The 23164-nt window shown below is 42.0% G+C and overlaps 1 protein-coding gene across 10 annotated transcripts in view; it reads left to right on the forward strand.

Moving 5' to 3' along the window:
• Positions 1-692: 692 nt before the first annotated feature.
• Positions 693-23164, forward strand: part of gphnb (gephyrin b) — a 98513-nt gene continuing 76041 nt past the window's right edge. For 9 of the 10 annotated variants that reach the window (XM_079351470.1, XM_079351474.1, XM_079351475.1 and 6 more), the window contains exon 1: positions 699-845. In XM_079351470.1, coding sequence (XP_079207596.1) covers positions 782-845 — 64 coding nt within the window. In that variant the 5' untranslated portion in view covers positions 699-781. Of the gene's footprint in view, positions 846-23164 lie in introns of all 10 variants that reach the window. The other variant, XM_079351471.1, reaches the window with a different exon arrangement.

The raw sequence follows: 23164 nt of genomic DNA on the forward strand, positions 1-23164 counted from the left end.
ATTCCCAACAGAAGCTGGAGGATGGGCTTTTTTTCCATGAGAATAAACAAGACAAATTATACACAGTGGAAGCGTGCAGCCAGTCTATGAATAGAAGCGGTGGGGTTGTTTTTGCCCCGGGATGTGGTTGCATTTTTACAGGTTGGACTGTGATCTTCTCTTGTCTCTACATTGTATATCCAACACATCTCTGGGGTTCTATAAAGGGGGTCCCCTTTAATCTCTAGAAGCAGGGGTACATCTCATGAAAGGTGGGAGGTGGGGGATTTTATGAGGCCCCAAGAGGATTCGGTTTAGATTGGAGACATCATACTTTTTTTCATCTGCTTCCGGATTAAAATTGAAACCCCTGAGATCTACAATTTTAGCTCCAAAAATGAAATCAAATACATGACATGAGAAAAAAAAGTGAGTGTCGTCTGCTTGTCAGTTTCACCTAAAATCCTTTACAGGAAACCAACAGTGGTCTCCATAAGACTTAATCTGGAATCCACACTACTACCGTGGCAGGCGTCCAGTTGAGTAATGTGTGCGGTTTAAACGGCCCCCGCATCCTGCCCGCTTATCTGTAGGTGTCCCGATGATCAGCTCCGCGCTCTACTCATTTTGTCTGACAATTTCTTTTTTTTTTTTTTGCTGTATCTCAGCCCTCCTCCATTCCCTTCCACCTCTTCCTCCCCCCCCCCCCCCCCCGCCCTCCCTCTCTCCTCTCTCTAAGTTCGATGTGATCGGCTCTGGGCCCTGCCGTGAGTTCTCGGTGCGGGCGACAGCGCTGCTGAACATGGCGTCAGACGGGATGATTTTAACGAACCACGACCACCAAATCCGGGTTGGAGTCTTGACAGGTAAGCGCAGAAATACCCATAGGCTCTTTTACATTTCGCTCACATGTCCATGGATTCATTCCCGCCGGCTGTCCGCTTGGATCTTCATACATGTCGGCTGCTTTTTCAGTAGCGGCGGCGGCATCTCTCGCTCTCTGGTGTGGTGTGCAGCCTCTGATTTAAAGCTATCCTTGACCAGGATGCATTTTGCGGAAATTCCACCCCGGTTTTTAATCTTCTAAAGCGGTCTGAATGTGATCTCTGCATCGCTTCATGTAGATGCCTTGTCGAGCCGTTTTCCCCTGCTGCAAAAGAGGAGCTCAGTTTATGTGTATTGAATAATTCATGTCCCTATCTGCTTGTCAGAGCTGGAAATTACAGCTGACCGTGTGTTGTGCGACTGCTGAAGATGCCCGGGCGATAGATTATTGACACCACATCTGACCACAGCGATTTTTTGAAGTGTTGCTCGCGACAGTTTGCTGAAGGTGGATGTGATGGTGGTGGTAGTGATGATGATGATGATGAGCGCATTCTTGGCCTATTAAGATGATGTCAGAAAAATGACAGAAATTCGCGCAGACTTTGGATGTGGCGTTATTTTTTGTGAATGACAGTGCCTGTGTTTGAGCAAGGCTATACATGATGACACATGATTGCGGCTCTTGCTCGGTTTGGCTGAACACACACATACAGGCATGTGCACACACACTTCACACACACACACACACACACACACACACACACACGCACACGCGGGTAAATCCTTCTGACATTCCTCCAAAAGCGAAGAGATGTCTCTCGCCGCTCCAGACGTTATGCGCCTTGGATGCGATGTGCAGCTCTGAAGCAGCGGATGGTGTTAGATCTGGCCTTCATGTGTGTGTGTGTGTGTGTGTGTGTGTGTGTGTGTGTGTGTGCGCATGTGAAGTGTGCGCGCGTGCATGTGTGTATAGCGTATTGCTTTGTCATGTTTCTGATCGTCGAGGCGAATCCAGCGGTGGTTGCCATGATCGGAAAGTAAATTAAACACTTTTTTTGGAGGAGGGAGGGCGCTGATGATGGAGGTGATGGGTGGATGCATGATAAAGGCTGTTCAGAGGAATACCCCTCTACCCCCCCTCTACACCCCCCCCCCCCCCCCTCTCTCTCTCTGTCCATCCTGTGTGTGAGGCTCGCTCGATCAATATTTCATGAAAGCCATGATCTCACACATACGGTATTCCTCTGTGTGGAAAATCCAGCACTGAGAAGGAGGAGGTGGTGTACGACGCGTATATGACTGCGATGAAGGAGTGACTGTACAGATAGAATATCTCCTGAAATCTACCAGGGAAACCCCCTTTACCAACCAAACAACAGCAACACCACAAGCACCCGTCATCTCCTCTCCTTCTCCATCCCTCCTCCTTCTTCCGCTGCTTCACTCCGAGAGAGGTAGAGCGCTGTCCGTGGTGCTGAAATCCAGCGTCACTCACAAATCAGTGCGGTACTGACCCTACCACAGTAAATACTGCATCAGATAGAAACACCCAGGGAGGCAGAGGAGGAAAAACCTATCTCAAGAAACTTTTGTCCTCTTTATCACTATATGTAAGAGCTGAAATTAGTGTTTGATAAGTAATTTTAGGGACATGTGGAAGAAAGTGGTCAGGGTTGGACGTTTTTAAGAGTTATATTTTAGTTTTTGAACAAGCGGAGGTCCTGCCACATCAGACGAGTTAATTTCTCTGCGTGTCATCAGAATCCTCAACTTAATTCCCAATGTGTAATCTCTCTGTGTTGTGTAGACAATTCCTGCATATTTAGACATACATCTGATCCGACAGGAATATATTTGTCAAGTTCGTGTTAATGTGTGTGGTTGGAGTTAGCTGGCTAACTGTGTTAAAAAAAAAAAGATAAGCTGAAAAAAGGAACAAAATCAGTGGTGGCTTTAAGGTGATTGACCCTTAGTCAGCTGAACTCACGTCAGTTTTTACCCATTTCATCACTATTGGTGGCTGTAAAATGAGAAGTTTTGAGGCGGATGCTGTATTGGATTGGATTTTTCAATGTTGTGGTTTTTTATTGCCATGTGAAGGTTATTGCCACATTAGAAGGGTTAAATTCTCACTCTGTCATCAAATTCCCTCTCTGTCTTCCCAAAGTGCAATCTGGCAATGCAGTGTTGATAATTCCTGAGGCATACAACAAACAAATGTATTTGTCTTGTTCATGGATTTGTGCGTTTGGAGTAGGACGACCTGCACTGTCATGGAAAAAAAAGCCCCAAAATGGAAGGAAATCAGTGCAGCGTGGCTTTAAGTCGCCAGGTTTTTGCTTGACCCTCAGCCTTTTAAGAATTTAATCATAGCAGGATTACTCATAGCACTCCTGTGATATTATTTTTTGTGACATGATGGGTTTTGACAGCCGAAGCTCCCCTGCTGTGCTGCCATGAGGATGCAACGCTCCAGATATTCAGGTTGGCTCCATCTCTCCCTCTCTTAAAATGCAGAACCTTTAGTTGCCACACCTCAGTCTTCTGCATCCACCAGTGTTCGTGCAGCGAGCTTGATGTGTGAGCAGAATGCTAATAGAGGCTGGAGCAGTGCTCAATCTCCTTCCTTCCTGTGGGGGTCAAAGGTCAGCAGTCCACTCCTGCATTCAGTCCAGGGGTTGGATGAGACCTAGGCTCCACTCTCCTCCATCACTTAGCCCCACATCTCTCTAGACAAGTGACAGAGCCCAGGGGACGTCTCTGTTTAGACCCTGGACACACGGAGCAGGGAGGTGAGATTGACATGACCGAGTGTGGATGTGTGGATGTGTGTGTTTGTGTGTTTGTGTGAAATAATGCTTTTCTTGGAATGCTTAAAAAAGAGGTGAGTTTACCTACAAGGTAAGGGAGGAGGTAGAAATCTTGAAACAGGATAATTGGGATGAGCATGCTGTCACTTGTCAAACATGTCACACTAAATGTGACCTTTGTTAGCTGTGGATGAAAGCTGCTCCTGCTGTGCTCTGCCTGTTGTTATGTGTATGTGTGTGTGTGTGTGTGTGTTTTATTTCTTCCTCTCTACCTGCATGTGGGTATTCATCACGAGTGCCCTGTTACTATCTGCCTTGTTTTTATTTTGTTGAGTTTTAATTGTCCTGAGTTTCCCTCCCTGGGCCTGCCTCGGGTACCTTACACTCAGGTATACACACACGCACTGCTGCATTCATTACTAAATATATGTGTGCATGGACACAGGCCTCACATTTGTGACCATACAAACAACAAAGCCTCTAAAGATAAATTGCTGCCAGACATTTACTGCCTTGCAGAAGTACTAGTTTGCTTATCTGATTTAGCAAATTGAATACATGTATGATATGATGATTCATATTAAACTCCCAAACTGGGAGAAATTATCAGCACACATTAGAACCATGCAGGTACGATACCAAATGTTGGACTCACAGATGCAGATTTTTTTCTGTTTGTGTGACATGCATGTGACTCTGCTTTTTTAAGAGAACACTAATAATGAGCTTTGGATGGAAATTCTCCCAACCCCAAATATAGCTATGATTTATTTATACCGCCCATGATCACTCACACAGGAAACAAAAGAGAAGGTCCTTCAAAGATATTTACTCTTCATAAACCTGGTGTATATGACCATACGGTTTTGTTATACTGCAGCCTTCTCCATGCATGGGCCACAGATGCTCTACGATGTGTGTTGATTCACAGTCAATAGAAAGCCCCATTGATGTCGGCTGCTAACATGTGTGTTAACTCCAGGAGCCAGTTCAGGAAAAGGTCAACCCTGCGACAGACAGCAAACGTTTTTTACACCTTTATTTCTCTCTGTGTCTTCATTTTCTTCTCCTAATTTTCCATCTCCCTCGATTGTTACAAAAAATAGAAGTACAGACGTGTGGGCGGTTTTCTAAACTTGCACGTCTATCAAACAGACATGAATTAACTGGCAGACAGGCTTACCAAAACAACCACATTCATATCCATCTTATTCTGTGACTCCCAGTAGAGCAGAGTGGGAGCTTTTGTTTTGGCGGAGTATGGGGCATTTTTTAAACGTGTGCATTTTTTTTGGACTGCGGTAATAGGAAACGTATTGGGTGAAGAGCAGCAACATTTGTATTATATATATGTGTTATATATGTGTAATATATGTGTAAAACACATGTTGACAGGCGCTCATAATGAAAGTAAACATGCTTATAGAAAGAACAAAGTGGGACTTCCAAAGCTTAAGATGTGAATTAGTAGTCCTTGAGTGTGTTTGTGTGTTCCCCTTTTGAATCACCGCGGGTAAACGTACATGTGTGGATTTGCGGACCTGTATATGTGCCTCCTTGTGGGTGTGTACTTGTCTGGCTGCAGATGGGATAATAACTATTTAATCTGCTTTTCCACATAATTTAATCTCTGGAGGTTGTCCCAAGCTCACCTTAGCCGCTCAGGCACTAAAGAGGCTAAGCACAGAAACAAGAGTCAAGTCAGCAAGAAGTGTCGTAGCATGCCAGAGCACCTTGACCAAAAAGATGCCGTCATCTGACAGCGCATGGCGTGGGAGGCTGCCACATTATGGAGCAATCTCCTCTCGCTGTGTCTTCTTGAATGACTCAATCTAGCGTCTAGTCCATGTGGTTTTCACAATTAAAGGAAGCTATAATCACAGTTGTAACACCATCAGACAGTGACATTCTGTATGACATGAAGATATTCGTTGTAGTACATTTTACATGAATGGAGTCATCAAAAATGTCAAAAGTATTACTTCAGGATTCTGTGCTAATGTGTTTGGAAATATCAGCATTTTCTGTGGGGAATATTGAAGGAAGATTTCTCAGATTTGTCTAAAAAAAAAAGCTGATCCAAAATGCAGTAGCTCTTTAGGACCAACACAGAGCATGGGATTGAAATATGTCATGCATTATGATGATATACCTATCTTGGAGGGGTTAAATACCATCGATGTGTTTGCTTCGTTGCTATCCTCACTCTCTGAAGCTAAAGATGAGTTGCAAGAATCTTCCTCTTCTCCAAGTTGTTAAAATAGATTGAGGACTTGGCGGACGTTTAATCGTTGTTGCATTTTGATGCTTGGATTTTTTCGGTTTCTCTTTTCTGTCTTCAGTATTACTTGTGTTATTACGTTACATCGCTGTTTCAGAAAGAAGCGCCAGAAAAGAATGTTGCGCTGTATCAAGCGGGGACAAGCTCTTTGTTTCCTCGTCAAACCGGTTGTCCATATACACATGATACAAAGCAATTCTCACTATTGGCCTCTCTACTTGTTTAGGCATGCAGGTTCATCACTTTTCCGTTCGTTTTATGAGAAAGAAATACCCGGAAACACATCAACCGCACAACATCAACAGCACCATATTTCAAAAAATGTACAGTATGTGGACTAAACATATCTTTGTGTGAAATTCAAATTATATCTTGACTTCTACTTGCTCAAGAGGTTATGACAGCTTGTCTTCAAGTGGTTGGGATTTTTTTTTAGTGAAGTTGATGTAAACAAATGATGTATTTTTTATTTTTATATTTTTGTATGGATGTATTTTTACCACCGACCTAAGAGGGTTAAACTATATACATCCGTTTATGTTGTTTTCGCGAATCAAAATAGGGTTTATTGTAAAAGTAGGTTTACACCTAAAAGCATTTCTTTTTGTTTTTGGTGCATTAAAATAGACATCAAAATAAATAAACGTTAAAAATATCAAATGTTTAAAAAAAAAAAAGTTGGACTATATGAGTTTTTTTATAGAGTGTATCGGAATGAGCACCAAGCAGTCCAAAGGCTATTAAAGCTAACTGGGGTTTTGATACTTAGCAAAGTGATGATGGCCTTTCAAACTGTGAAAAAAGAAAAAAGAATAAAAAATGTTGCCTTTAAGATCAAATAGAAGTTGCTTGTTCAAAGGAACTTGAGTTTTAAATGTACCAGAGCCTCAATAAAATGCCTTAGGACCACTTAGCCCACCTGGCCATTATGTGAAGTCTTTGCTAACTCCCTGATGGCCGCTAGCTTGTCCATGTGCTTCCATTAGCATCACAACGCTATTATTCATCTTCTCCATTTTAGCCTCTGTTGACTCTGAGACAGACAAACGTAACATCCTGCCATAGCTTACATCATGCCAGCATAACAAAATACACAAAATAGATGTTAACATTCGGTTCACTGGTGGTATAAAGATACGTGGTCTGGATGGGAATCAGAGAGCCCCAGGCGTGTGTCTACCCACTAGCATGAGTTTATTCCTTCTTTTTTTCATACTTTGACCCAACTCTCTGTGTCTGTCTGTGGCTGAATCATCTCTAAGCTGCTACTGGGGTGTTCCCTTGCAACAATATGTGGGCATCTGTTCAACAATATGCTAGTTTGAGAGGGATACACTTAGAGAAGAAGAAACCACACACATGAATTGGGTTTATGCTAGTTCCTGTTTTGTATTTCTCACTAAATTCATATATTTGTTTAAACAATAAGCCATTTTGTGTGGGACTGTTTTGTAGACGTTTATTATTGCTGCCTGTCTAGACCTTGACATGTTTGCATTGAGAAGTGGAAATATGTACAACAAGTTAATCCCAAAAACCGTAAAGGCAAAATGTTAGCATTAGAGCAGAAGAAAAACATAAACCAAATTGAATTTACACAAATGCTTCATGTTTGTCATCAACTTCACGTATTTTTGTCATCATCTTAAAGCCAAATGAGAGGGAGTATCTTTTCAGGACTGTGACCTTGACGTGCTTGCACTACAAAAATGAAGAAGTATTTCTCACAATAGAAGCCCAATGACCTTAGAGACAAAAAGCTTTGAAAAAGAATAAGGAAGCACCTGGACGATTTGCATGATCACAAGATTAGAAATATATTTGATCTTTTTATTTGCATGTGGTTGAACAAGGATTTTTCTTTGGTGTTGGGTGGGGCTCCTACTGTAGCAGTACTTGGATGAACCCTTTTATGTCTGTTCCCCCTGCCTCTCTCTGCATCACACATGTGCACACACTCACACACAGCCAAGTGACAGTGGACAGCGGTATGGCCGGACCAGAATAGACAACACGAGGCAGGGGCACAAACACAGAATGTGAATTAAGTCTTCTCTGCAAAGGAATTATTTTCGGCATTGAGTAGTGGGGAGTAGAGTGTGTGAGACTCTCCTCCCCTTTTGCTCACATTGCTCTCTTCTTTATGCCCAAAGAAATAATCCTCCTGTACTGTAAATACTCTATAAATGTGATGCTGGTAAGAACAAGAGGCAGACAGTATTTGGCTAATGAGGAGCTGCGTCTCCTCCACTCTTGTAAGCTCTTGTCATCTCTCCAGAGAAGAGCTCCGTCGGGGCTGCCTGGTATTCCCAGACTGAATGCGTAGGTGTAGGAGAGTTGGTCGGTTCCCACTCCCTCCAGGCCCAAAGCATTGTAACAGTCTGTCATTCATTTGAGGTGATAATCACAGGAAGCCGGCAGAGCCAAAAAAACAGAGGGAGCTAGCGTTCAATATTTTTTGGAGTAAGCAAAAGACCTAAATGGATTGTAGTGTTGTTTAGTGTAAGGCAGAAAAACAGCCATGTGAGCTTGGAGCCATTGTTTACTATATTTCATACTGGTGATAAACAGGAAAGACTTTTCTGGAAGGAGAAGCAACACCTTTTAGCAAGTGTTTGATATTTAGTGAGCCGACTTAAGTTAGCCCAATCCCTTTAATTTCATATGATGGGAAACCTCTCAGGTGAATTCACTTGTTCATCCCAAACGTTTTAAGCAATTTTGCAGTATTGGGAACTGTCAATGAAGAAAGTATTTGATGCTGGGTTTAGTTCAAAGATCATTAATAATGACGATACCGCACTGCTGGTGGGGTGCGTTCTATTTATGACCATTTTCTCAGCTAGCTTTTTAAAACTGGCGTCTTCACTATTAGCATGCATACACTAGCTAGCATATGCTACTGAAATAACTGAATACCTGTGTGCGCGCGCACACACAAACACACACTCACAGCTTGATTCAAGGAACATTTTTCCCTCAAGATAAAGGACACTTCCTGGTTTTCTGTACTGGTTCAGTATTTCACACTTCTCTGAGAGACAGCGATTGTGTCCTCCCCTCCTCCTTGCTTGTGCAGCAGCGATAGTCTCTGCGGAGAAGAGGCCGCTGAGTGATGGCGATGGAGATCCAGATAAAAGATACAGCTGTGGGTTTTAACTGATGAGTCACTCTTGTAGTCCGCAGCCACTGGAAGTGTCCCGGTTTGAGGTGTTAATTAAGGACAGAGGAAGTCGAGGATTCGGGAGGGACAAGGAAGAAAAGAGAAGAGAGAAATGGGGAAAAAAAGTCAAGTCATTGATTCTTCAGTGTCCCTCCTGTGTGCTGCCATGCCGCCTTACGTCTTTATCAGTCCTCATCTAATAGGTGTCTGAAACGTACACTTCCCTCATGTTTCACTCAGAGGGGAGGTCAGCTCGCCTGTATCCAGCATCCATCACTGTGCTGATGTGGCTGGGAGCTCCGTATCCTATACAGCGGCTGTTCTCACAATGCTAATAATCTCAGTAGTACAATGCTCAACGTGCTTAACCATTTTGAGATTTCAAATATCAGAGTTGATATATCTGGTTGGATGCTAAGTAGGCTTAAGGTTTTACAGTTTTCTTGACAAGCTTTCATCCTCTTCTAGAAGTATTAAATATTACTTTATAGGAAGGATCAGATACATTGATCATTTTTTATTTGAGGGACAGCTTCATCTATTTGTCCTTCTTTGATCTAATTCTGCTTTAACCACTCTTGACAACTACAGTAGTAGTATCTATTAGGTTAAACAATGTATGACATTTAAATGATAATCCAGATGTATCTCTTTCACCATTTAACTGAAGAATGTCACATCTTCAAGCATCGATGTCCTGATAATAACCATTCTACTTATTTCCACTCTAAGACAGCTTTTAGGGTGGAAATGAGCAACCTCTCACCACTACAGATGGAAGTGTCAAAATGAATAATTTATGCTTTTTGTGTGCACATTTTATATCATAGCAGATCACTCCACCCCCCCATCAGGGAGCCAGAGACCCAGGTCACCACCCTTAACAGATTTACCAAGGGAAAACACTGCACATGTAACCTTATGGCTCATTTGCTATAGCTTTCGAACACAGTCATATACTGCATAGTTGTTGCACACAAAGATGTGCCTATTATAGCAAAGATTTTGGCCTGAGGGGCCATAGTTTAATTCGACATTGAGTTGGATTTTCTCTGATTGTATACCGTTCTTTGATGATGGATATAAGCATTATCAGATCTTCAGGAATTATGGATTTACTAGGTCATAGGTAGCACTACTCAGCTGTTGAAAACTGTTGTCTTTTTTTCTGCTGTGGAGGAGCTTTGACAAGTCTGACAAAAGCACTCACACATCACATGGAGCATTGAGTTTAATGCACTTAAAATGCTGGGACGAAAAAAAAAAAGGCTTTCAGTTGCCTTCTGATTGGTCTGAAGCTCTTTTTTTTCTGGAATTTGAACCAAACGTTGGGCCAAACATTGGAACAAAAGTCAGCATTTACCCACCTTTTTTTTAATCCCTTTTTAATTTCATCAATGTGTTCTTACCTTTTTTCCTTTTTTTTATCCACTCTTTCTGAGCTTTACCATAAAGGCTTATAGTTGTCACCAAATGCCAACATGTGGTTTTATTTATCAAACTTTTTTTTACATGACTGTAAGATGCTACTGCTAACTTACTGTTGATACTTGTTTTAAACATGTTATGTACGCATTAATCTGCCAAATAACTAACTTGTGAAAAACTGTCAGATTTTGACGCCCCATGGGCCACATTAGCTTTGACAGCAAGAGGCAGCCAAGCGGAGGCCTTTTAGGGGAACTACCTCTAAGATCTTCCATGAAGTGCCACAGCTATTAAATCTCAGCTCAGTGTAAGAAGAGACAGGGAACTTCCTTTATGTCAACATCACTCAGCATTTCTGTATTTCAACATTTTGTTGTTGTTTGCCAAACAGAGAGAGAGCAAAGTGTAGTTTGAAGAGGGTCGGGTTGGAACACAAGAGGCAGAAGAAACAGAGCGAGTCAAATGGAAGATATGACAAGTAAATAAATTGCACTATAAGGCTGTTGCTTTTTCCTAAAATATGTGTTTGATAGCAAAATAGAGCTTTTTAAATGTTAGTCAAAAATCTAAATAACACCCAACACCAAAGCTTGTGGTTTGGAATCATCACACAGGAAAACGTATGTCAAGGCATTCTTAAGAACAAAGATGTGTGTTACCGTCAAGGTGGGAAACACAGCTGTAGCAGTGTGTAGCTCTGTGCCTTCTGGCCATCACCCTTGGGAAAGGCCCCTTCAGCTCTGTCCTGGCACGCTGCCAGGGTGTCCATTGGTTTGTCACTTCTTGCCGTCCTTCCCAACATTCATTCTTCCTGAGGGCCACAAGACCGGACATGTCGAGGTGTGACGCGTTGATTGATATGTATGACACAAGCTCCTGGGAAACCACCGTCTGGTGATCGTCTGGGGATATATTTTCTGTCACAACAGATGCAAAGGTGATAAGTGGGGAGAGGATTTTTGGGGGGAAATGTCCAAATTTTACTTATAGTGTCGATGATGGTTCTTCATTGAAATGGCTTTTTGTGTTGCAGTTGCTATAGAGAAATTTTCAGATTTAAAGCCGTCTGTAGTTTTGTTCAGTGTTTCTCAACCTTTTCTTGTCATCCTCCCCTTTGGGAGAGGAATATTTTTCAGCATTTTTTTTACTTGGGTTGGTATTTATGTTTAAACTCACATCTGCCTCTGCACACTGAATGCATGCCCGAGTGAGAGAGTGCTGATATCCTGCACAGAATTAATTGCTAATGTTTGTTCCTCATCAAGGACACAGATTTGCAAACTGTGCACACAGATTTATAAACTGTGCACACAGACTTCCAATGCAAATCCATGTGCTCAGTTTATGAAATCACAGCGCACAGATTTTCAAATACTATATTTTGTTGCTGCTTTTGGAAAAGGAACTTAACCGATGTACTATTTATTTTTTTACACAAAGCTAGTTTATATCACTAATGCCCTTACCCTACTTAACTTGTCTTTTCACTTCCTGTTGGCATAGTAAATGCTCTTATGATGTATATTGGGATTTTTACATTGGCCTATAGAGGGAAATTCATTGGAGATTGCGTGTCCGTTATATCACACACAATTCATATCAATTATAACTGAATCTTAGTCATACAAGACTTGAAACTTAAGATATGAATATAACATACTTGCTCTTCATTTTTTCACTTCTATATTGCATTTCATCTCAAACCATCTCCCTTTTCTCGCTAGCTATTTTCGTCCATAGCTCCCCGTCTGTTTTTCCCCACTTCTGTTCACCTTTTTCACTCTTTTAAGTTTTTTTGTCCGTCTTCGCTCAACTCACTCCATCTCCCTGGATAAACCAAGGAGCGAGGGGAGCATGTTCAGGTGAATAATGGAGGAGGGCTGCATCTCTCTAACTAGGTGCCTTTGATAGCCGACCTCAGCCCCGGCATCTGTGTGTGTGTGTGTTGGTGTGTGTGGTCAAGGTGTGCTTCCATTTTTCTCCTCTATAATTCAACGTCATGGCTTTTTCTGTTTTTAACCACAAAACCCTTTCAGATCGTGGCACCTGGAAATCAATTGTTAATACACATCAGAGCAGCACATGCTTGTCACATCCACACAAGATCTGCTTTGATTGACATGACGTGACTTGCCTCAACAGCTTTGTTACCCCTATGCATCATTTATGTTCTTATAAAAGGGCATGACTGCTTTTTTTTTTCAATCTGAGCTCATGACTGTGTACATTTGAAAGAGTGAGTCAGTGGAGTAACCGAGCTTCTCACTCAATTTGCTCTGTTCTGCTTCACTTCCCTACCTGTTCCTTTCTATTCTGTCTTCACTTATGGCAGCTGATTCATGGAGACAAATAAGTCTTAAAGCTAGTGACCCATGCATGGAATTCTATATTCAGAGTTTGCCGGCAGCACCTAATTGCTATATTTTGCTGTGGATCTCAGGATTTGTCAAGATTTTTAATCTTGCTACTGAATTATTTGTTCATTTGTTATTTGTATTTTTAACCATTTTATGCGTAATTGTTAATCAAACCTTTCTGGCCTTGGCTGTATAGATGCACATTTTACACTCTTATCTGTTGTCTGAACCTCTGTCTTTTGAGGCACCTATTAGCTTGCGGGAATACATGAAAGGGCCAGAACTGTCCACATCATATTTTCATATGAAACAATATGAGAAAAAAAACACGAGGATTTGATGCTGTCTCAAACAAATGTTCGCCGGAAATCTTAAGTTGTTCACTTGTGGCCTTAACTATCACTTTTACTTTGTTACAATTCGTGGAAAATCCTAACAGACATCTAGATTGATCTCAATTACAATGAGTTAAGACATGGATAAAATGACATGAAACTGTGGCCCAGAGCAGGACTCAAACCCGAGCCCATTGTGGTTCGTGGTTGGTGTTGAAACGGCGAGGCAGCGAGAACATCCCAAACAGATTTAAAATAGAAACCAAGAGTCAAATCACACAGCAGATTAAGCAATAATGAGAACAAGTGTTGGTTGCAGGCTTAAGGGATAGAGAGACGCATTTGTGATAACCATAATTTATTTACATGTATCCTTGTCAGTAGTAGTGAGACTTCTTTTTCTCCATACGAGTTAGTGAAAGTCAAAGGTTTTAAATTCCTAAACAGCATCACAGTGAATGCAATCCCTGAAAAAAAAAAAACTCCCAGAATGCTCCAGGGGCCTGCCTCCTGGTTTTCCCTGCACTGACTTGTATGTGTTTGTGTGTATCAGTGGCATAAGTGATGAGATGTGTGAAATATGGCAAGTGAAGCACTCTATTAGACCCCCACCACCACAACTTCCGCCTCCAGGCCTCCTTCTGCTCCAACATAGAGAGGCAGCGACAGACTGAGACGTCACAGAAGATGTGCTGATGTGTTAATGGGTCTCAGTTTAAGGTTATGGGGAGTTTTTGTTGGAAAACAAAATAGCCCTTGTTAAAATAAAAGTCCATATAAGAAGAGGAGAAGCTGGAACTCCACCTGACAATAACCTCAACCAGCATTAGCCGTGAGAAGAGGGACACACTTCCAAGTGACTGTGTGTGCGTGTGTGTGTGTGTGTGTGTCTGTTTTGTGCATGAATGTGTGTGTTCGCACATGTGAGCTTTGACAGTAGGAAGCAGCAATGTAATTGCCGGCTCTGTCCAGAGGATTGAATGTAATGAAGGTAGCTTCTTACAGGCTGCTTCATTAGCCCAGGGCACTCCCTGTGTGTGTCTCTGCATGTTTCTCTCTGTGTGTGTGTGTGTGTGTGTGTGTGTGTGTGTGTGTGTGTGTGTGTGTGTGTGTGTGTGTGTGTGTGTGTGTGTGTGTGTGTGTGTGTGTGTGTGTGTGTGTGGTTTGTGTGGGCATCTAGAACTCTGCATCCTGGGAAATAAGTGGAGTCCAATGGTTTGCACACACACAAAAGTATTACTAACCCAACACTCACACATTAACAAACACATCAACAAGCATTGGAAGTGTGTTGTAAGTGTTGATTTAAACCTGATGTGAGTTAATTTGCTCATGTTTGATACTTTGAGAATTTCTTTCTCAACAAAGGCTAATATAACAGCATTACTTCCTGCATGAAGGCCTGTTTACAAGAGAGGCTAATATGGCAGTATCACAATCCTGCATTATTTTCAAAGGCCTATAGTGCGCGATTACACTGATAGCAACAAACCAATGGATGACATCATGTTGGCTATGTCCCTTTCTAACATACATTCAGTGTAATAGACTTTACTAAAATCATGGGTGTCCATTTTATTTATTGGCATTTTTGATTGTGCCGTTAAAAATCTAAACCACAACCAAATATTTTCGTCAATTAAGGAAAATGGCAGTTCTATTTGTACTACAACATCTATATGCTAAATTGGTAAATATACAGTCAGATACAGATGTGGGCAGGTGATGACTCGTATGTCACAACTTTCTGGTTATTGGGGCTACAGATGAGACAGACTTGCTTTAGCAGACTTGCCTCAGGTTCATTCATGAGTCACCGTGCAAAGTTTTTGGTATCGTCAGTTTGACCAGATTTCTAGCTTCAGATTAGTCTTCATTGTCCCCCTAAGGATCAACTATCATAGATGCTACTGATTGTCAACAAACAGTGACCGTAAGTTCCTCCTCCTCTAAGAAGCCTCATGTACCCTAAGTTTAAACGTCTCTTGTTTGTTACTGCATAGTTTTGGGTGCTGCAGAGTTCCGCTTTGCTTTGTTCCTCTGATTTCACAATGATTGCGGGCACAATATGCTAAAGCTGAAGCTGTGCTGATCGGGCTTTTGTCTCGGCTTTCAGTGTGGCCGAGAAATGTGTGGCTTGCGTGAAATGGGATTTGTGGGCCTGCGAGCTGGAGCTGGGGCTGGTCATGAGCAGGGCATGCGGCGGACTCGACGAGGCTGCCATCTTTGCCCAATAGGAAGCAAGTAGAGATGCAGTTTAGATTAACTTTCCACTTAATGAACAATTTGTCACTTCCAGTCTAGTTGTGTCCGCAGCTCCATAGGTTGACTTGACAGCTGCACCTCTTGAGAGGCGTTTGTACCAATCAGGGTTGGAGTGGTGAATGCGCATTTGCCTTCACCATCAAATAATTCCTGTGGTCAGCGAGGGTCAACTTTGATCAGGAACTTGCTATCGATTCTGAGCGGCCATCTGCCAGCCTAACCTTGACCCTAAAGACAGACGGCAGTCAAACCCTAACCCCTGACCTCCATCTATTTATCTCTCTGCCTCTGTTCTTCCCTCTCTTCTATCCCTTCAGTGAGAGATCACAGAGTAGCAGGGAGATCGTTAAGCTCCCTCTATGAAGACCAATCAATACCTGATCTGATTAGACCTCCGCACATACGTTTCACTACAAACCCTAAAAGCAAGCAGATAAAAAAAAAAAAACATTGCTAATGTTAGCCGAAAGGTATCCATTTCAGTGCCCATCCCCCTCAACCCTTCTGTCTTTCGTCATATCATAGTGAAATGAATGAGCTAAGTGTTTTTTTCATACTTGTCCAAGGGATGCAAAACTGGAATCTGCAGCCAAGCTGTGGTAGTTCTGGCGCAGCCCTGGGTTTCCCTGCATCAGCAGCTTGTAAGGATGAAGGAGTAGGAGGAGGGGGAGGGGGAGAGACGGAGGGATGTGATGGCATAAGGGGAGAGAGGAGGGAAGCTTCTAAAGGGAAGAATCGGAAGTGTGCAGTGATATTGATGCCAGTGTAAGCACATTTCTATTGAAATCAATGGAGTTGCTCTCCAGCTCATTTTGGCTTCTAACAAGAGAACGGCACCTGGCTCACTAATGGAGCAGACATAGATAACACACACAGAAGGAGCTGAGCTAAAAAAAGGAAAGAATGTGCCAGTTAGGTGTGAATTCATTTATGTATTTGTATTTCTCTCAGTCTGGTACGATGATGTCCTTGTTATCTCCCCCATATGTTGTTTTCTTTGCTGCAGTCAAACCTGTCAAAATCAAAGGGTCAGTTCACACAAACTACAAAATGAAAGATAATTTTTCTCACCTAAATCTCAAAGCGTCTGGGCATCCTTACAATTATTTTGATGCCCAGATTATTTTTACTTCTGAATCTTTGCTGCCGCCTCCACATAGGGAACCTTTCTCCGAGGATTCAGATGGATAGAAGCTTTTATGTTAAATATGGCTTCCAGATACAGAACCTTAAGTGACTAAATCCAATAAACCAAGACACCTTCAAAACCTTTAATTTTATTTTCGGGGCCAGATTTGCTTTTATGTGATAGAACATCTCAGGAGAGAAATGTTGGGAGTAGTAGAGCTCAGGGACGAGGTCCAATTTGAACCCATGGCCACCACTGATGAGTGTAAACTCCGCATCACATTCCAGCTCGAATATCTGCCTCCCCTACAAAATGAATTCAAATGATTTATTTCTTCATTTCTCTTTCTTAGTACGAAGCTTTGCAGAAAATTATTCAACAGCACTTACAAATAAAGTAAGCCAAAGATGTTCTATCAGTGTAAAGAGATGATGATCACTTCCATCCTGACCATCATTTTACATGGATTGTAGTAGTTTAACAATACCAAGTGGTTCATCGTCTTGTTACAACTCAAACAGCGGAATTTCTGGGGTGAACTAGGCCTCTGTAAAAGCTATTGAACGAAACATCTCCTGTTACATTTCATCAGAATTTCATTTTCTTGTTTGAACATGTAGCTTAGTTTATAATCCTTGAAGTTACAACATTTGATCATGCTTTTTGTTCTGTAGGTTTCTCATCTAGTGAAAGATCATACTTGATGTTTCATGGACATAAAGCTTTAGCTACGAAATAAAATACAAATCTTTCAGTACTGCAATTTAGATTTGAATAATGCTATTAAACTCCACGCACGGTTTTCTGGAAAGAAAACAGTTGGAAGCAACTTCTAATACTTTTGATTACTGTAATGAATTCACGCCAACTCGATTGTAATCCTATTGTGCAAAAAAGTAACAATTTAGAGGAAAGTAAGAACATGTCTTTTATTCAAATTAGGTTAGGGTATAAGCTTTTATTTTTTACTGTTTCTAAATCAATGCAGCGAAGTGCATATTCCTTACCTATCCTGTGGCTCATGCTCCTCCATATAATGTAAAGCTTCTGCATCCTTATAACCTGTGTGCTGCCCTTATAAACAGTCATTACTCTCAGCTTCACCACAAAGTGCTACTTTAACTGTAATGTGTACTATTAGTTAAATGCTACCTCTATTTGTCTTTCCTATCTCGTACTGACAGATACTTCAAAGGCAAATAATATGGCTTTTACAGTAAACTGCACAGGTAAATGGCTGCACCGTACAGTTCTTGCACTTACGTGTTTAGAAACAAATAACGTAGATGTACTTTGTGTGCATGTGTGTGGAAGCAGTTGCTGGAAATGTCACAGCGAGCTGGCTGCCGTGGGCCCTCTGCCATGGAAATGTCATGTTACATGTGGAGAAAAGCTGCAATACAGTATATACTTTATCCACTTACAGCCACACACACACCTGCACACACACACACACACACACACACTGCTCAAACACACGCGCACGGCCTGCCTATATGATAATGCCACAGCGAGCAACAGACACATTCATCAAGCCCGTTGTCATTAGAAACAAGTCTCATTATACTCACAGCCTGTGATTTATGATTAATATTTGCAAGGGGGTGTGGCAGATCCTCAAGCCACTCCAATCCATTGATTTCACTAAAGAAGAGAAACAGGGATGGGGGAAGAAGATGAGTGTGAGTGTGGGGGACGATGTTGAAGCTGCAGGGGCATTCCGGTCATGGCGTGGGAAATGAGATGAAGGAGAAGGAAAGTAAAAAAGCGGGCCGTACGGTGCCATAATCAGGGTTCCTGTATTCCCTGATGCTGTAAATTGTCACTGAAACTTTTCTCTGTGGCTTCATTAGTAAGTGTCTTTTCAATATTTATGGCCCCGTTAATAAAACATCAATACGAGAGGCCCTTTATGTAGAGCTGCAGGCTGTTGGATGCTGCAGTCTTGGGCTTTGCACTGATATTTAGACGATAAAGAGAGGGTCCAGGTGAGGGCTGTGCAAAATGTGAAACGTGACTGAGAGTGGGCTGAGTGTGGGTCTGTCACAAAATGTAGACAGGAACGTTTTTGGAAATGCACTACAACAGTAACAGTAACTCTATCACATAGAGCTGAATAAAAAAATGGATTTGGTGCATTGATGCTGGTGATTGCTGTGTTGATTACTCATTTTCATAATATACATTTTCTTGCCCTCCACATTGAGACTTTTACGCAATTAAAAATATCCTTTTTTTCCTCCTTAAATTCCTTTAATGAAATAACCTCCAGCCCTGAAGCTGTTCGGCTACTAGGCTGGCTCTTAGACCCTGAAGCTGCCTTGACCAAGAACATAGGTGATGTCACTCAGGCTTTGTCCATTAATAATTACAGTCTATCCGCTACTGCAGGGGGCTTTTCACTCCCCTTGGCACCAATCGCCTCGCAGGAAATTCTGTCTCAATCTAACTTTCGGGCAACCTAACAAAAGAGTAAAAATCTGGGGCTGTGGCAGGTTTGAAGCCTCTTTACAAACTGTTAGACTGCACACACCTTTCAATCAGGTCAGCTACGCGCCTTAATGTGAAGCTTATCAAAACGGATGAGTCGTCAAAAAATATCCGACATGTACAGTTAGTGCTGACCGAGACATTAGTTAATCAGACCAATTTAGTTTTTTTGTACCAGGTTGTAAACTTTTTTTTTTTGAATTATTATTAAATGTGGTGTGTATGTGACTTCTGGTGCTTCTGCAGCCAGCCTCACGCAAACTCTCAACAAACTGTAGGATGTTGCACTTCGTACTGGCTTCACACAAAAGCTTTTCACTCGAGCAAGACAGAAGGCAAGTGATGGTCGATGAAGTGACACAGATGAAGGGAAGCCAATCAGGGAGTGAGCATAACTAATATAAAGCATTAGAAGAAAGCAATAAGACGTTTTTTTTTATGCTTGTTGTTGTTTCACAGCTGTTACCTTCTGAAGGACTATATTAAACTCGTCTACAAATCCACACGAACGTGCAAGAAGGATTTGGTTTTGTTGACATTCTTCTCTTCACACGCACGCTGTGTGTCTGTGTCCCGTCAGAGCCACGGCTCCACAGCCACGACAAAGACAGATGGTTTTTATTCACGGGTTGGCAAGTACCAACGTTTGTAAAGTCCTTTTGGCGTCTCATTAAGATGTACAAGTTGCGTTGGTGTCTGTTATAGACCAACACACAAGTGTTTTCATTCTTGTCTAGTCCTGACATATACAGAGTGTTTGCTGTGGGCACTGAAGTGCTGCACAGTGAATGACACCTAGAGATGTCCCAAACAGAGCAACATGATGAGAACACCTGACGTATGAAAGCACAGGCCAGGTCCTGTGAAGAAACAGACACCACGAGTTACCATTATTTAAAAACAGGTATTGATAGTGTTTCGTTTGTTTTCCTGGTTTGATATTGAAGTTTATAATTATGTTTTAGTGAAAACCCCGGGTTCGATAAAAATGGAATGAATTCATAAAGATTGAAATGAATGGGCTTAGTCGTACAAGGGCTTTGATAGATGTTTCCGTGTAAAGTCTGTGTTTATGATGCAGTTGCATAAGACTTAATTTAAAATAAATACATACCTGCGTTACTGACTGTAATGTAGCCTGTGACATTCAACTGGCCTTCTTTTTGGAGGGGAGAGGCCTACAGTGAGGATGGTGTTTTCCGCTCCCCATATAGTAGAGATCTTATTAGTGTCAATAATCAAATAATCTGTTCTATTCTAGTAAAATGTGCTCTTTTATAAATGGTTATTTTGCCAACTGGGGACCCAAATGCCTTTCCTCATTTGTGTGTTTGTGTATCTTTACACATTTCTCTTTGCAGTCTAAAAAGTTTTGGCCACATTCGGTGGAAAAGATTCCATCCAAGTGAAACGGAAACAAACTTTGTTTCTTCATGCTTTCTCATGTAAGCCAAAGCAAAAACAGACGATTACATACTGTGGATAACCTGCGTCTCATAGACTGCACAGCGTTGCAGGTAGATGGAGACCTGAAAGTCCGGATGGCTCTCCTAAACACTCGGTCTCTGACAAAGAAAACTTTTGTGCTCCGCGATCTGTATAATTCCAATACGCTGGATCTAATGTTCCTAACGGAGACGTGGATACGGGAGGGTGAAATAGCGCCCCTGGTGGAGCTTTGTCCTCCTGGGTCGAGCTTCTTCAGCTCCTCGAGGCTGATGGGAAGGGGAGGAGGGGTGGCTTCGCTTTTTAAGGACAGTTTTAAATGCAAACAAATTTCTAACTGTGCCTCCTTTACCAGCTTTGAACTGCAGCTTTTCACAATAAATCACCCCTCTGTTGTTTTAATCGCTGTAATATATCGGCCACCAAAGTATAATGACACTTTTATTTGTGAGTTCTCGGACTTTTTATCCGCATTTATCCTGCACTACGAAAGGATTTTAATTGTTGGTGATTTTAATATTCATTTGTGTTGCGATGACAAGCCATTGGTCAAAGAGTTTGTCAATATCATTGAGTCTTTTAATCTTTCACAATTTGTGTCAGGACCAACACATCAGCAAGGACATACATTAGACCTAGTGTTAGGCTATGGTATGTCTGTGTCAATCAATGAAATCACCACTCAGCCAATTTCTGATCACTCTCTTATTCTATTTGATATTTTAATCCCAAATCTCCACAGCCTGGAGGCAGCAACAAAGACACTGAGGTCTTCTCGTTATATCAGCCCCAAAGCTTTGAATGATTTTAATTTGAGAGTGCCAGATACAGTTGAGCCAGTATTTAGCCAGTCATCTTCAGTGAACTGCCTCACTGAAAATTTTAACAGCGTGCTTCGAGGCCTCCTGGATTCAGTGGCCCCAGTAAAGATTCGCAGGTGCCCTCAAAAAAGTCCTTTACCCTGGCTCAATGAGGATTTATTGTCATTGAGAAAGGACTCCAGGAAAATGGAGCGTCAGTGGCGTCATTTTAGGCTTGAAACACACTATCAGATGTGGCAGGATTGTCTGAGTAATTATCAGGCTAAAATGTCGGCTGCAAAGGCAGCTTATTATTCTAACCTTATTATGAGCAATAAGCAGAACCCTAGACTGCTATTTGACACTGTGTCTAAGCTCACAGAGTGTCACCAGTCAGTCAGTAGCTCTGATCTCTCAGCCCATGATTTCTTGGTGTATTTTAATGATAGGGTTGAGGGCATCAGAAACAACATATCTCAGTCCTCCACTGTTGTTGGGGAGTGTCTTTTTGCCATGTCTGATCACACAGGACAAGGCCTGACTGAATTTGAGCCAATTTATTATGATAATCTGACCAAGGTTGTTATGGCAGCAAAATCTACAACCTGTTCGTTGGATCCTGTTCCATCCTGGGTTGTTAAAGACCTCTGGTCCACATTAGGGCACTATGTGGTCACTATCCTGAATTTATCACTCTCTTCTGGAGTTTTTCCATCCTGTTTTAAAACTGCTGTGGTTAAACCCCTATTGAAGAAACCTGGCCTTGATGCAGAGACTCTCACCAATTACAGGCCTGTCTCAAATCTGTCCTTTCTGTCCAAGGTTTTTGAGAAGGTCGTGTCAAAACAGCTCTTGGACTATCTATCGTCTCATGATCTCTTTGAGCCACTACAGTCTGCATTTCGAGTAAATCACTCCACAGAAACAGCACTGACTAAGGTGGTGAACGATTTATTGTTGGCTGCAGATGCAGACTCAACATCCGTTTTACTGTTGCTAGATCTCAGCGCAGCCTTTGACACTGTGGACCACTGTATACTGTTAGATCGACTGGAGAAACACTTTGGCATCTCGGGTCATGTGCTTCAGTGGTTGAGATCTTATCTGTCAGAAAGATCTCAGCGAGTTTTATTTAATAATGAGGTCTCTGAGTCTTGTGCTGTAAAGCATGGGGTTCCTCAGGGGTCTGTCCTCGGTCCGCTGCTGTTTTCTATGTATCTGGCACCACTGGGTCACATTTTGCGTTCGTGTGGGATTGCTTTTCATTGCTATGCAGATGACTTGCAGTTGTATATGCCAATTGTAGCAGGTAATGAGTCTGTTGCGTCGAAGCTTGAGTCCTGTCTAGCTGCTGTTAGAGGATGGTTGTCTTCAAACTTCCTGCTTCTTAACTCGGCCAAGACCGAGATGATGGTTGTCGGCCCAGCAAGACTGAATCATTTGTACGATGGCTTTACTCTGTCACTTGATGACTGTGCCATTTACTGTAGGGACAGAGTGAAAAATCTTGGTGTTGTGTTTGATCAAACTCTTTCTTTTGACCTTCACATTAAAGAGGTGACAAGAGTGTCATTTTTTCACCTAAGAAACATCGCTAAAATTAGATCAATCCTGTCCTTTAATGATGCTGAGACTCTTATCCATGCATTTGTATCATCACGGTTGGATTACTGTAATGTTCTTCTGTCGGGTCTGCCCAAGAAGAGTCTGCGAGGTCTGCAGATGGTGCAGAACGCTGCAGCACGCCTTCTTACTGGATCCAACAGGTATGAGCACATAACTCCGGTGCTCTCCTCTCTCCACTGGTTGCCTGTTCACGCCAGAGCGGATTTTAAAGTGTTACTGCTGACTTT

Source organism: Symphodus melops (assembly GCF_947650265.1).
Source record: "Symphodus melops genome assembly, chromosome: 1".
In the NCBI taxonomy this organism is placed as follows: Eukaryota; Metazoa; Chordata; class Actinopteri; order Labriformes; family Labridae; genus Symphodus; species Symphodus melops.